The sequence below is a fragment of the Ptychodera flava genome, chromosome 22 (genome assembly GCF_041260155.1).
Source record: "Ptychodera flava strain L36383 chromosome 22, AS_Pfla_20210202, whole genome shotgun sequence".
Lineage (NCBI taxonomy): Eukaryota > Metazoa > Hemichordata > Enteropneusta > Ptychoderidae > Ptychodera > Ptychodera flava.
Genome location: NC_091949.1, coordinates 19,039,854 through 19,056,835, shown reverse-complemented (window position 1 = coordinate 19,056,835; position 16,982 = coordinate 19,039,854). Strand labels below are relative to the sequence as shown.

The 16,982-nt window shown below is 36.7% G+C and overlaps 1 protein-coding gene across 6 annotated transcripts in view; it reads left to right on the top strand.

Moving 5' to 3' along the window:
* Positions 1-16,982, top strand: part of LOC139122886 (protein phosphatase 3 catalytic subunit alpha-like) — a 47,999-nt gene that overhangs the window by 16,970 nt on the left and 14,047 nt on the right. For all 6 annotated transcript variants that reach the window (XM_070688728.1, XM_070688723.1, XM_070688724.1 and 3 more), the window contains exons 2-6: positions 127-327; positions 1,950-2,074; positions 7,865-7,976; positions 11,156-11,301; positions 16,678-16,817. In XM_070688728.1, the coding sequence (XP_070544829.1) occupies positions 127-327; positions 1,950-2,074; positions 7,865-7,976; positions 11,156-11,301; positions 16,678-16,817 (724 nt within the window). The remainder of the gene's footprint in view (positions 1-126; positions 328-1,949; positions 2,075-7,864; positions 7,977-11,155; positions 11,302-16,677; positions 16,818-16,982) is intronic.

Below are 16,982 nucleotides of genomic sequence, written 5' to 3'. Positions count from 1 at the left end.
CATGAAATTTTATGATACAGAATCAGTAGGAATCTAATCAGGGAGAAATCTTCCTGACTATCTTATTCAGTTAATGTAGAGAGTTCGAACTACTGACACTCTTTTTGTTTTCTGCATGCACTCCAGGTGTCCCGTTTCCACCCTCAAGTCGATTGACAATGAAAGAAGTATTTGACAGCCACGGCAAACCCAAACCGGATGTCTTAAAGCAACATTTTGTCGTGGAAGGACGTGTTGAAGAAGCGGTAGCACTTAAAATCATCAATGAGGGAGCAGCTTTACTAAGACAAGAAAAAACTATGATAGATATTGAAGCACCTGTTACAGGTATTGTGTGGAAGTTCTTTTATAACATCTATTTTTATCGATATTCAGTGCAAATGTGGAAGTAAATACTTTTACTGATAAGTGCATCATAAGGAAAAATGCACAGTAACCATATACACCCATTATACAAACACATGCATAGACACATTTAGACTACTGTACTTCATCAACTAGGAAAACTTGTAAATTCTGCTTTGCATAGGACTGGGATCAAAATTTATCAGGGTAGGCACAAACATTTCTGTTGTTAATTTGCCCAAGCATACTTCCTGAAAGTTTTACAGCTCACACTGCTTCATGAGGAGAACTGGAGAAAAGAAGTCACAGTCACCCAACAGTCATCACTAGATGATAAACCTGTAAATTATTTCACCCATTGGGTGTGTTTTCTATAACTGGTGTCAGAGTTGTACAACCATGAGAAATTTTGATACAAAAAACAGTGACTTGAAATCTGAGAACACAAGTCCTGAAAAGAGGTGGAACCTAGTTTTTCGTGACACACTTTGGTAGTCCTGACGTTTGCAGTTTCAAAAAGTGCAGAGGGCCATGACAGCCATCGATGAGTTTCTAAAGTCCAACAATGATTTATTCATGGCATGTATATATGTGTTATATGCCTTCAACAGATGAAATCTTTTAACTTGCCTTGATGTGTAGATGACCCACTCACTGCCACAGCCCTTTTAACAGGTGAAAGTCACCACGCAGCACAGGTTAAGTGACCTACAACCTTCTGTGAAAAACCTTTCAGGCAGATTTTACAGCTGTGTGTAACCTAAAATAGCACTTTGTTAATTCTTTCTTGATGTAAAGGATATTACAAGCCTTTGTGCTATCAATAGCTGGAAATTGGTCTTTTTATAGACTTAGGGCTCTAGAAAAATCACAATTATGGACAAAATTGAATTTTGCAGATTTTTTGCTTCAACCCACATAGTCAAAAGATCTCACTTAAATATGTTGGTGTTTTGTAATAGTATATGTAAATTATTTCTCTTGGACCCCCTCCCAGCCAGAATATAGGTCATTCCTATTGTTGTCAATGGAATGGTTTGATCTGCACTGAGAGAAATAGGGGAAAGCATTAACACTGATTTTTTCTCAGTAAAATGGTAAAGAATCTGCCACAGGTTTTCTAGCTCTGAATTATCAATTACTGCACAAAAGAGAAAAAGCATATGGCTAGATTATAGGCAAGCCTTTTCCAAGGCATTGTTCTGATTACACCAGTAATAATGTTGAAAGGCCATGATATGATAAAAAAAAATCTGGAATGGAAAGATTTCACCAAGCATCAAACAATTTCTTATGGCGATATACATCTTTGTGAAAAATTTAAAAAAATTCAGGGCATTTTCACAGCAGGATGGCAATAATAGTTCAATATCCGCACATCTTACTGCTGTATCTATTGGTAATGAGCTCCAGCCATGGACCGAATTGATCACCTAACCATCAAAATGTTACTAAATTTACTTAAATGCCCATCAGAGACATAGGGAGGATATTTTTACACACAATGCTGGCTTGATTAACTTCTCACATGAGAAAACAGAGCCACATCACATTTTTTTCCAGTGTGAGATTGCTCATGTTTTTTTCACTTCTCTCTATTACAGTGTGTGGTGATATTCATGGCCAATTTTACGATTTAATGAAATTATTTGAAGTTGGTGGTAATCCGGCAAATACCCGCTACCTTTTCCTAGGTGATTATGTTGATAGAGGTTATTTCAGTATTGAGGTAAGGGCAACCTGAACATTAAAATCCCTGAAACATTCCATTTCTTGATCATTTCCTTGCAAATATGGATGTGTGTGTGTCTTTGTGTGTCTGTGTCTGTGTCTGTGTTTCTGTGTGTGTGTATTCATGTGATCAATTTGTGACGTGTACATGACTTACTGAAAATCATTGACACTTTGGTGTTATTCGGAATGTCTGTCTCCTCTCTATTCTCACCTCTTTATCACTTTCATGTGTGTCTCAGACCATTTTCTCGGCCATTCTGTCCTTGTTTTCAGCTGTCACCATCTCGCCTTCTGTTTCTCATTCCTGCATCTTCACCCATCTGTGTGTCACTCAAGTACATTGTCCCGCTTTCCAACAGTCCTCCAAGTCTTGTTTCAAAATGATGCCAAGTCCCATACACACACACACATATATATTCACACATATATACACACATATCCATATATATATATATATATATATATATATATATATATATATATATATAATATATATATATATATATATAATATATATATATATATATATATATATATATATATATATATATATATATATATATATATATATATATATATATATATATATATATATAGACCATTTGGATCATGTGACATCACATGACAGGACAGCCGAGTAATGAAATGGACAGGGCCTACTGAAGCAGCCCAGCAAAGACTGGGTGAAACGTCTTGGCCAAGAACATCTTCCGATTCACTACCATAGACAAAAACCTGCCATATATATATATATATATATATATATATATATATATATATATATAAATATATATATATATATATATATATATATATATATATATATATATATATATATATATATATATATATATATATATATATATATATATATATATATATATATATATATATATAACCGTACTCTCTGTGCCCAAGTTCAGAGGTTGCCATAAAGCCGTTGTGGTGATAACCGGGAGGGCACATTGTATACATTTTGTGTGTGTGTGTGTGTGTGGTGTGTGTGTGTGTGTGTGTGTGTGTGTGTGTGTGTGTGTGTGTGTGTATATATATATTATATATATATATTATATATATATATATATATATATATATATATATATATATATATATATATATATATATATATATATATATATATATATATATATATATATATATATATATATATATATATATATTTAAATAATAACACATGAGAGCGAGGGCAATATCACGATTTATTGCCTGCCCAAGGGATGGTGGTCGCGAGGGCAGGCAAAAAATCGTGATATTGCCCTAGCTCTCATGTGTTATTATTTTTATTACACCGAACAAGCAAACATGCAAAGACACAAAAACACAAAGACTTCTTCGAGTACAGTTCGCCTTTCTGAGTCCGGACCTCAGCGTAACTTGTCAGTGCCGAGTCCAGGGTTGCCGCTGAAAGTTTGCCGATCTCCACGGTGGCGTATCCACATTTGTTGCTTGCATAGCTGAACACAGAAATTGCATTTCTTGTTGCTATTTTTGTTCTTTTGCTGTTTACTTGCATCAAAATATCTTCTAACTGTGCCGGTGACAGTTCTGCATGACGTTTCGCAGCGATAGTAGCAAGTACAAGCGAACGACAATTTGTTTTGCGCAGAAAGGATGCGCAGTAAGTAAAATGACGTCATCCATGTAATATCAAATGCAGAGGGCATCATCAAGTTCGCAGAGGGCATCATCACGTTCTTTTACATGTCACGTGAGTCGTGTTTAACCAATGGTAGTGCACGCTGAATGAGTGAGGTGTAATAAATATATATATATATATATATATATATATATATATATATATATATATATATATATATATATATATATATATATATATATATATACAAACATACATTCATATATACATATACACACACACACACACATACACATTTTCTAATATTTAACACAATTCTTAATTTTCTTATTCCCTTTATTTGTTCACTTCGTGCATGAAAAAGTAAAAACAACACTACAATATTAAATGTAACAAGTTGAACTTAATCAGCTACACCCAGACAGTACTGCATCCACAAGAAATTGATTTTCATCAACTTTCTGATGATAGTACAATTTTAATTGATGATCTAGTCATAAAAGCATATTGTAATTAACGCTGACCTCGTTAGAATTAATTGCTTTGCTTGAGTCACAAACAATGCTGAGCAAATGGCAACGAATCAGCTAGATGGTATTGATAATTGCCTAGATGGGAATGAACGCCATTCTGGGGAGAATTATCGGATCATCTAAACAGGCAGTAATGCAGAAATTTAATTCTGGTCTTGTTTGACAATGCCGCAACACTTGGCGTATTTGCACTGTTTCCTTGCTGTGCCATGGATACCATGGCAACAAGATGTAACACAATGCCTCAAGGAAATGTACATTTAAGCACTTGCAAGGAATGAAGGCATTTGCCAGCTTTTTCCCAAGCTGTCCAGTACGGCAAAGGTTTCACTGTGTACTAAGATAATTTACCTTTCCGCGGATAGGATAGAATTCCACCTACTTAGATACATTACAAACAATGAAATGGGCGCTCTCTCTGACTTTTTTAAACTCGGCAAATTTTAAGATCAGGGGACAAGTGTGTTTGTACTTTAAAGAAATCCGAAGAGTGATTCCTATTTAGAGTGTATACAACTTGCATTCTTTGATGATATACATAGATTTGCTCTGTGGCAAGAAAGATTTTGAAGAGTTGACTAGTAGAAAGAATTTCTGCAAAATGAGATCATGAAATTCTGTGATTTAAAATATATAAAAATTGTTATAATGTGTGTCTAAATTCGGTAAGCTTTTAATAATTTGTTGGGTTCAACAAATGTTGTCAATATCAAGTTTAGCGAAGACACATTTGTAACCTCTCTTTGCAGTATATGTGTTGCCTTATTCATACTGTATTTCCCACAAAGTCTACCTGGTGAATTCATGAACTTACCAAAGGAAATTGTGAAATACTCAGACTATATCTGAATTTTCCACGAAACAGAAATGATTTATCAGTGACCAGGTACAACAACTATAGATATCGTCAGGACTTAAAAACTGCTTTTATGTGTCTTCAGTGTGGTGTTTTATGATTCATCACTGTGCCTCATTCTGTCCTGATGGTCTCAATCCGTCTCTCTGTCTTGTCACTCTGGAACAATCCATCGGCTTTCCCCATACATGAAGAAGATACCAATTCTTTATACATGTAGATGAACTAAAAAAAAACGGTGGAAATTACTTCTGTTGATAATTAAACTCGCATTCATTGTCAGCCTTCCATAATATTGTACATTTTGTATATTTGCAATGTTACCTGTATCTCTTACAATGTGACACATTTGTGGTATACATCTCTTTGTAATATTTCTGTCACAATGCAGTGACATAACAGTAAATTAACACATTAGTAAACATGAAATTAGTGCAGCTGCAGTATTAGTAGCCACAAGACAGTTTCACATTTATCACCGGTAGCCTAGGGAGTCATCATGGTTCAGGACAGAGAACATCGCATGAGAGAGGCATCTCAGGAAAACACCTTTACTTTTGTATCTAGCGATGTGTATCCACTAGGTCTTCACTCATGCCAACTTGTCTTTAGAGAAATTTGTGATAAATAGAAGCATTAAACATTATTTGTATCTTTTGACTTTTTTTTTCATTTTTTCGATGACTGAAATCCCCGGTCAAATCAATGGGAGACCTAAATTGTGACTATGGACGGCTTCAAGGATATGTAAAACCACCTTCTTGCTCTTTACGGCAAGGTTCAATGTTGGTAAGGGCGTCCGCGCGATTTGAACAAACCGCCATGTTGAACCCCTGCACATGACCAATATTACTACGCACACGTCAACCATCAAAGTACAGCTAGCTGGAACGCGAAAGGCCTGTGACCTACACACTAACTTCAGCACAACGGATATCGAGGAGCACACGGCGCATAAACAAATGCACGTATCACAAACTACTGTCAAATAGTGAAACTAAGCAGGGCATTTGCTTGTAAGTTTGATTTTAGTATCGATGACACGGACTGTGAAACAAATAAAACCATAGACGCAATTGGGTCAATGGTAAAACTATCACGATGTCAGATTGCTGTGGTGATAGTGAAACAGGTACAGAGTAATGCATTTCCTGTGCATTTGATCGTTAGCAAATCTTCATCAACTTTTAAGATTTTTAGGGCATTTTTTGCCATTACGTTGGTTCGTTTTACAAACACGACATGATCACTTGTTGAACCTGGAAACATCGCACTCGGACTGAACACTGCACGGTGTGTAGCATCGGTGACATTGTGACACCGCGCCGGGCGAGTACTGTCATTGATACAGCTCGCGACTGGAGTCACCTCTCGACACACAAGATCTGTTTGAATGTTGTTATTCTCTGTGCATCATGTAATTATTTGTATCAGTTGAATCGCATTTCGAACCAAAAGTGAGTACATCGCAATGACAGTTGCCTAGACCCGTTCGCTTACGGCCTCTGTGCCTCCGACCCACTCCCAAAAGTGGGCTTTACCGTAAGAAGCGCAGCTGAGCACATCGTGTACCTAAAGCCCTGCGTACGGCCTCCACGCCGTATAACGCCGGTAACACACAGACCTGTACGCAGGGCTAATCGTGTACCCAGGCGAGGTGGGTGTTCTTGAAAGCGAAACTCAATGCAAGTTTGGGATTAAAAATGGGTTGTTTTTGGTGGAGAAACTGCACGCCGCAACCGAGGTGCTGCCAGCGGTTTGGCACAGCCCTGCCACGCAGAGTTAGCTTTCACCCAACAATGTACCGTACATAATGTACGTGTCAGTCGCCAAAGTACATTGCTCAATTTCGCGATCACCTCGACAATAACGTGACTGTCTACTGAAGTTAAATATCTCTTTATTTTACTCTGTTTTCACATTTCTATGCCCAAAGGCTTTGGGCAAGTCTACATATGCATATGGATGAACAAACGAGATGAAAAACATCCGCAATTATAGGCCTTGTCGTCGTCAGCTGGTACTGGTAGGCACAGGCTCTAGAGTCAATGCAGGCGAACCGCTAGCCGTCACTGATACACTAAAAATCAAATGACGGCTAGCGGTTCGCCTGCATTGACTCTAGCGCCTGTGCTGGTAGGCATTTGAAATGCCCATTCTAAAGTGTGCTTTGTAGCAGCAAAGAATGGTGAATCTAAGAGCAGAATTGGCCGTCAAGATCTCCATGAAAAACTGAACGTCAAAATGTAACTGCAAACAGGATCGGTAATAGGGAATCCCGAAACTGCAATACTGTGCTTTCGACACTTCGTGTGGTTTATTTTTTTTATACGCGGATGCTTACAGCGGCCTAGATAGCAGTTAGCAGTGTGGTCTGATCGCAGGTCAACCTGCCTCTGAGGTTAACAGTACCCTCCATAGACCTCAGACCCAAGGTTTTTCTATACGGTGTAACGCGAACGGGATGGAAGTTGTCTATGGTCGACCGTTTTTTAGACATCTTTCAGTAAGTCAAATAACATTATCAACTGCTTGTTTGCAACAATATGAGGTCAAAAGATACAAATAATGTCCCATTAAACTTTTTTTTGATCTCACACAGTCAAAAACTAAGTTCAGAAAACATCCTGAATGCCCTCCCCACCACTATTACCTGGGTAAACTCTCTGCCTGTGTTACAACATCAAGCAAGTTTTTATACACAGTTATGTCACACATAGTGTGGTGGATATTAGACTAACTCCTACCCTCAACGTATCAAATTTTATTCTCTTTCAGTGTGTACTGTATCTATGGGCATTGAAAATTCTTTATCCTAGCTCATTCTACATGCTTCGAGGTAACCATGAATGTCGGCATCTAACAGAGTACTTCACTTTTAAACAAGAATGTAAGTACACATTATGCTGTAGTTATTCTGAAATTTGAGATATTTTGTAACAGACTGTGCACTGAAGGAAAATGCCTTATGTGAGGGAAAATTTTGGAAAGCTTTGTTTGACCCAAGTCCTGTGATTACAAGTAAAGTGATGTAATATAAATATTACCTAAGATTTCAGTGCATAATTCACTTGTGTGGACACTGAACCAAACACCAATTGTCTATGAGTGCAGTCATTCTCCTTGCACTCCTCTGTAAAGCAAAATTGAGAAGGTGAAATATTTTTTTTCAAATGTTCACAAAAAGAGCTTTTCTCTGAAATTTGGTCATGTGACATATCCCCACGAATTAGCACAACTGCTTCATGATGGTAGTCAAACAAAACGTCCTGCTAATAATCCTCCCAGACAAGTACGGTTCTGTAAAATCCATGCCTTCCCCTTTTCCAAATCAGAATTGTAATTATAACACCAATTGTAATTATCAAGAGTTGACGCAGTTGAATGTGCAATTTCCTGTAAGATGGAGGGGGCTTTACACATTTACAACTTCACAGTAAATTGGAGGTGAACTTCCGTCATCGTCATCTCGTACTCCATTCAAATTGGCAACTTCCTGCTGTTCGTGAGGATCACGATCTTTCATTCAAGAAAAGTACATTTACTTTGACCGGGGGAAAAGATATCTGCCACTGTGCCATGTTCCAATGTGGTGTGGATGATTTTCAGTGAGATTGTTCCAGTACAATTACAGCATTGATTTCAAGTTTGTGTGTTGTTTTTTTGCTCGTGTAAAATGTCGTTCAATATCCATGTAAAAAACGTTTTGTTAGAATAAGAGTAATCTGTAAAGTTTCATTGGTTTTCATCAAATTTCACCATTTCAAAATTGTGCCGTTTATTTATTCACTGTAGTATCTGAATTAGAAATTTGAATGATTGCAAATATTTCAAGTCATTTCTTCCAATCTTTCAAAACCCTTGCACCACCATGGTTTGACCCAGATCAGTTGTTATCAATTGTGAATGTGGATCTGTTTACAGGGAATCAGGGATTAATGGGTTAATAAGTATATTTTTTATTATCAATTTGATTGATTGATTGTGTACAGCTGCTGCAAAGCTTCAATATGCAAATTTGAAAAGGTGATTTTAAACATTTAAATACAGTATTAACAAAGAAACTTTTGTTATACAACTGCACATCTTGTTCTAAAAACCTCCCCTGATCACAGGTTTCTTTCGGTTGAAGAGCCCTCTGTCGAATTGTAAAGAAAGACAAATTTTCTTTTTTTTCTTTCAATATTTCTGATGATGCACAGTTCAGCTCTGATAATAAGCCATGCTTTGATCTGTGTTTGCTTGATGCCGTCTGTTTCCCCGATCTGACTCCAAAATTCATTTTTCATTTTCTTTGACATTTCAAGGGAAACAAATGGCCTGATGTAAATGTCACAAAGATAGCATTGTTGATAAAGATGCTTGCCATGAACAGCTTCCCTGTACAGTGTATTAGCATCTACTTTCCCATTACTGATTGAAAAGGCCCAACCTCAGCGCTAGAAACACTACAATTTTCTCAAAATGTTTTTCCTTGATGAAGATTAAAAAAAATTAAGGCTTTCAAAGGGTTTACATTTTATAGCCTTAAAGCGTTGGCTCACCAAAAGCCTTAAAAATGTGATGGAGAACCATTATTTTGAATCATGCAGATGGCATTTTATAAAGCAGTGATATTGCCAATTTCAATTATGAGGGTCAAAGGTTTCCATAATCTCAGTGTGTAGCACTCAGTACAGTTTCCATTTTATGAAAAATAAACAAATTTACATTCTACCATTAATAATTCACGATAATGGATTGCATTTTTATCTGCCGGTGGTGGCACTTTCTTCACAGAACTTTTCACTGGTTTCTCCGCCGCAAAACATTTCAAGTTCTAATGCATTCCCTGCTCATAATAGCCAATACCCATTTGGGGATTATCTAGCAAGTATATAAAAAAATTGCAGAGTGCTAAAGAGAGCACTTTAAGTCATCAAATAGGATTTTATTTTAGAAAATGTGTACTGCATATTTTAAGAGATGTTAAGAAACTGTGTTTGAATGAAACTGGGTATGATCATGGTTGAACAACCTTGTGCTCCATACATTGCGTCTTGCATTGCTACAGTATTAAGTAAGCGGAATCCCAGAATAACAACGTATTGACATGCAAGCTTAGCATGACACTCCCGTGCATCATGCAAAATATGATAGTACTATGCTGTATACCAGTATAGTCATCACAGTGAAGCTGTGTATATTTCTGAAATATATGGGTCTCACGTTATATGTTTGGATTATACTTTTCATTTCTACTGCGAAGGTCTTTATTAGATATCATTTTCATATTTCTCTTGTGGAGGTCATTCACCTCTGAATCAGCCTCATTGGACACGGTGCATCTAATTGCATTGAACACAGAACATCAGGTTGCACCTTGCTGTATTCAGTTACCACAGATCTCATTGCTGTTTTACATAAATCTTGGTACCTTAAATATGATTTTGCCACATAAGTGAGTCATAAAAATTAAATTTGGTCGACCATATTTTCCAATATAGGGATTTCTGCAAGTAAAACATGTATGACTACAGAAGCCAAAGTAAATTTAGGTTGTACAGGAATTTTATACCAGAAATGCCCAAAAGTTGAAAGATGCAGTTTTATAGCTAATTTCACAAACAAACAGATCTGTTTGCCATGACAGCAAATCATTCTAGTGTTAGAAGAATTATTTATTAGATCACTGAGTCTTACTCTTGCTGTGGAGAGAAGTTGAATTTTACCCACAATGCATTGAAACATGTAATTTGCCCCTTTAGCACAAGAGGAAGCTATATAAGGTAGCAAGAATTTTGTCTCATTGAATTTAGTCATGGGCGCTACATTTGATCTCATGATTATCTTTTCAAAGGAAATGCCAGTGTCATTATCTAAGTTGAAAATCCTTCACAACAGAACTTGAAGTTTGTGAAACTTGTCATGAAAACCAGTACTGTACTTAATTTTGATAGTCTCTTGTGGTCATATTTCTGTTTCTTTGAAAATACTTTATTTTCATTCATGTGGCAAATTAAAGAGAAACCAGCTTTCCTGTAAAAAAGTTGCGAAAATTTGATTTATCCGTCTACTTTTATTCCACAGGTAAAATCAAGTATACGGAAAGAGTTTACGATGCTTGCATGGAAGCATTTGACTGTTTGCCCCTAGCAGCACTTATGAATCAACAATTTCTTTGTGTCCACGGTGGATTGTCGCCAGAAATCCACACGCTTGACGATATTAAAAAGGTAAGTCTCTGAAAGAGCGTAAAGTAAAGACGGGCAGACCTCAACAAAGGTTTTCCATCAAGCATACTGGGTTACTCTAAAGTCTGATGGTGAAATCATAAGGGGTCAGAATTATGAATTTATGTATTGGAGCAGACATTACTAGTAATCGTATGTTACTTGTACACTGAACAATTCATTGATGTTTAGTGATCACAGAACAAAGGTACTTTCGGAAAGTCAACATGTTTCTACATATAGGTAATGAGCGTTAAAAAGGGGGAAAAACTCGAAAACAGCATTTGACCTATGACCATCAAAATGAATACACATGAACAGCGAACTTGAAAAGTATTGTAAAAATATGAGTATCTGAAAAACAATCCTCCAGGCCCATTCTACTCTAAGATACCATCATGAGTTTTTCCCATACCCTGATCAAACAATTGCATTGGAATTTGAATCAAAACCATCCATCGGTATCTATATCTGGTTGAAATTTCTGGTTTTCAATTACCGTAATTGATTTTTGTTCTCATAGAAATGTTTGGTGTATGAGGACTCATCGCGTGAGCATGAGTGCAAAAGACTCCGCCAGCAGGGTTCCCAATAGAGCCCAATCTTATGGCTTTCTTTAACTCTCTGAGCGCCAAAGTCAATTTTGGTCAGCTTTAAAAACATATCCTCGTCAAATTTTTTCAAGTTTTTGCCAAATTTTTGATGAAAAACTCCAGCCAGTGAAATGTGATGTTCAGTTTGTCCAAAATTATCAAAAAATTTCCTAAAAGTTCATAAATATTGGCAAAATGTTGCAATTAAATTTCGGTGGGAAAAATTACAGCATTCAAAGGGTTAATTTGAAGAAATTCACTGGAGTGAACTTAGTCTGTGTGCAGCTGATTGTGGTAAAGTATCTTAACATTTTATTTTGATCCTTTGGAAATATTACAACAAACACTATATTTAGATAGTCAATATAAAGACTTGATCTTCCAGGCAATGAGATCAGCAATGGTCTGTACAGGACAGATCCATTTCTGAGCCCGAGGGAACACTTGCGTAAGGAGCAGGTGTGTTCTGTTGATAACACCAAGATTCAATTCACCAGTTTGCCATCAGTTTGTGTATGGAAGTCATCAGTTAAGATTACTGCTTCAAATTATCTGATTAAAAGCTGATAGCGTAGGTAGACAGCACACTTACGCAGCCATTGTTTAAATTTCATTGGGGCTTGTGCAATATTTACATTCTTCCTAAATTTATCGAAAATGTTGCAGTTCTTCGTCGTTAGTTTCCATTTTGGCCATCAAATCAAGCCATGCAGTTAAATCCAAGTTTGGCTGTTGCAATACATACGTACATACATACACTGTTTCTAATTCTATATCTATCAGCCTTTGGTATGAGACTTTCAAAATAGTTTACCACAATTTTCAATCACTTGCTTCCTCATTTTTCATCCGACGTGCACTTTCACTATAAAATTTCACAGATGTGGTTGTTCGTATGTTTTTGGCAGCTCAACTAAAGGTGTAGGGATAGTTGTTGACGCCGATATATTAATTATACAGCTCATGTAATGCAACATTACATGTGTAGAAAGGTCTATTGGGTGTGTGTAGAGAGCTGTCTATGAGATACTCGGATGCTATCAACTCAAATCTGGTCTTTGCTGTCAATACAGAAGTTTCAGTGACCGTCGAAGGTTGTCTCAGAAATATCACCTCTGTTTGACTAACTTTATGCAGCACAGAGCAAGAAATAAAGGGACAGTTACAGGACTTCAGTGAATCTGCATATCACATTATCAGCACAGTTTCTGTATCCTGTTTTCCTCTGCAAAGAGGGACACACAACTTCATAGAAAACCATACAGTAAAACAATAACCTGGTAGCAAAGGGTATAAGACATGATGTTGAACAGAATGGTATTAGGGAAGTAATAGTTGATTGGCTGATACTCAAAGAAGACCTGAAATGACTTTCCCGGTCAAAAAAAATCTTGTGACCTCTGACCCTGAGCTGCTAAGTGAAGCATCCATGACCAAGAAGTGAGAAAACAGAGATGACCTATTTACACTGCACAGTACATTACCCATGAAATTTATAATCTGCATTCAGATGCTAGCCACAGCTCAACTCATATTTCATCAGGTTGGAAAAGAAAAGGCATGCACATGTATGTGAATTCATTTATTAGTTATCTTTATGGGCCATTGAACATGAATTAGTTGTTATCATTCATTTTGTGTCCCAGTCGAAAGACTAACCAGGTCCCAGCTTCAGAATGCATCAATTATTTAGCTGTTGTTTAGCTGTTGTTTCGACAGGCGGTTACTGTGAAAAGTTTCCCATTTTGGCTTTGATACATACATGCCTCTCAAAGCGCTCTGTCAAGTTTTGTCATCAATATCTGTGCTATGTAATTTGCCAGGCAGTGACTTAGGATGAATCATTTGTGTGTTTTCACAAGACATTGTTTGTTGGTCTTTAGAAAATCAAAGTAGCAAGCATAAAAGAAGATGAGTGCCACAGTTGTTGTTTGCTCTCTTCAAACAAATACTGCCTTGTAGGGTAGTGTATGCCTCGATAGTGAAAGACCTGAACTTTGCTCAAGTTTTTCTCAATGAAACTTTCAACCATACCAAATTAAGAACGAAGATCATGGGTGACCATGCAAATTTAAGTACAAGAGAAACACATTACCTGACATTTACCAATAATAATGTTTCAAAATGGCTGCCATCCCTTGTATTAACGCTATGGGGAAAAGTGACATTTTTGATTTTCGAAAAACTAAGACAGTGAATTTTTTCTTTCTCCAAGAGCCTTAAAATGAGCCCCAACAAGTGGTAGATCAGAAAAGAATTGTAAAAGTTTGAGAATCCGAATATCTGTCCCCAGGTGTATTCCACCTGAAACCCGTCAGGACCTCTGTGTTCAGATGATGAGTTTGTCAACATTTGGTATGTGGGTTGCTATTGCAACAAATGTTTTTGAAGCTCTTCATATTGAAGTGGCTGGCGCCATATTCTCTATGGACTGTTCAGTAGGTGGCAGGCTTCTTTTGCACACAACTTTGTTTGACAGCCCAGTTTTGAACAAGAACCAAGTAAATAATATGTTTCTTATCTTCCTGTTTGCACTAGATTTTTTTACAGTAATCACTCTCAAAAGAAATCTTTCCAGTTTTTGTCTGCGTAATGAATTTAACAAAATACTGTTCACAGTTTAAATCATCTCTGTATGGTGGTAACAGCTGTCGCCATCAACAGCCTGTCATACCAAGAATTTCCCAGGCATCTGATGCCTACAACAGATGTTTTCAAGATGAACTATTTGCAAGCCCCAGTTCCGCAATTCATCGAAACAAACAGTAAAATACATCCTTGGTGAATTAAATTTCCTTTATCGTGATGAAAATTCAGACTTGTTTACTACAGAAACTCAGAGTTTATGTCAGTTTCAATTTCAAATCCGCTTTAGCAACAGAAGTACAGGAACAGATTTATTCCAGTAATTGTATGTTACTGTCACAGATCGGTCCTGTTGATATTTTTAGCATTTTTGAAACAGTTACAAATCTATTCTGCCGATACTTTATAGCATTTTTGCAACAGGTACAAAGGAAACCACATAAAAGGTTTTGGAAATCCAGTATACTTCTAATTATTCCATAATCCACCCCAATATTTTCTCATCAATTGAATCTATGGACGTGAATAAAGATCCTGTTATTGGCTCACTGCCCTGTGTAAAATACCATGCGTCCTGGAAGGCACACGGATATGCTGATGTATCATTTACAATGTCATTAGTAGATTCTAGATGGAGATTGCGACACAAGTAGATTCTGGAGTGTTCAGAGTTTGGTGATAAAGAAGTTTACATCAACCTGACCTTGTTAGTTGTAATAACAAACATAAAATTTCTGTCATTGTAATGTCTCCTTAATTAAAAACATTACAGGCTCAAGGTTGTTTGATAGGCTGCTGAAGCAGGTCTTTTGGGATCATCCTTGATTACAGCAAAATTGAATCAGTGGTAACTAACTGAAAATTGTCATCGATTCCTGTGTACATGTGACTCTTATCAAATGCCAGTGTAATTTGGTATTTATAAAATCAGATATGTTTACACAGTGAAAACATCTCAATTGAAAATGAATGTCATTCCAAGGACAAAATAATTTAAAGTTAAGAGAAATCTTTTGAATACATTGTCACAAAATGTAAGGTTCCATTATCCCAAAGCTGTGAATTTCATTTCCTGCTTCCAAAAGATGGATTTCTGTGGAACATATTCCACATCGGTATTACCATCAACCGCTGACTTTCCTATTACCGGTAATCACGTATGCTATAGATACAGTATATTCCATTATGGGTGCAACATTCTACACAAGAGTGTATCTAATGCTTGAAGAGTGACAGATGAATATTCGTTTCTGCAAAGTGTGTTTGTCAGTTTTCTTTCAGAATGTGTATCTAGAAATGATCAATGGAGAATGTATATGCGCTGTCTACCCAAGAAGTATATTCCCTAAATATGATTATCACATCACTAGCTTTAAATGCTTTTATATCCCATCTTCATAGCAAAACCCTCATTATACGAAATGTAGTGTGTTTTTGGACTGGCATTCTCAATTACTCAAAGCGTGATTGTGAGTAGATGCATTTTGCAAGTACCCTTAACTTCAGCAGCCTTTGGAAAGATGCCAAAATTGTATGTAAATATTTAGCAAAGGAGAAGCCTGTTAGTCATTCTGGTGGACCCCCACTTAACATTGAAAGAGTAATTGCCTTCAGAAGGAAAGATATAATTTCTGCATCTCAAATGTCACCATCATTTATTGCCATTAAAATATCAGTTCTTACTGGCTACAGATAAGAACTGCTGAAGTATTAGTGTAGAGTGAAATGTAAAATGAAGTAGCGTGGAAGTTGTATTCATGCTAGAGAAAAATGGATATTGTATTCATATATAAAAGCTAGAAAGACTTCTGGTTCTACTTTGCATCTTCCAAGAGTATACATGTACTGGTATTTCCATAAATAAACAATGCATTGATTGAAGCGCCGCTGGCAGAAATACCGATACATTTGGAACCCCCGTCTCAGTGAGATTTCTTGAATAGTCTGTCAGGTTCCGGGGTCAAAGGTTAGTGACCTTTGCAGGCAGGACAGAATGGTTGACCAAGTGTCAAGTTCAGCTAGGGTGATAATGTTGTCATTTGTGGAAAAAGATAGAGTAGATTGTAATTTGTGAAATCAAAATGGCACCTTGCATGGCTGTTACAAATTTTGAACAGTTTCCCATAATTTTGTCTCTTTGTTTTGACAAACTTGACAAGTAATATTATACATGCATATTGTCTCTATTCTGTAATTGCAGTTGGATAGATTCAAAGAGCCTCCTGCTTTTGGGCCGATGTGTGACTTGTTGTGGTCAGACCCGCTGGAAGACTTTGGAAACGAAAAGAACACTGAACATTTCAGTCACAACAGTGTCAGAGGGTGTTCGTACTTTTATAGGTGAGTCATGTTAATCTGAGATATTCATTCGGTAGAGTACTGATGCAAAATGAATACCAAACCAGTGAAGACAAATATATTCAGAATTATTACCACACAGATCAAGTGAGCTTTAATTTAAATCTCTTAAATTAATTTGAATCTCCAAATTGCGTACAAAGGCCA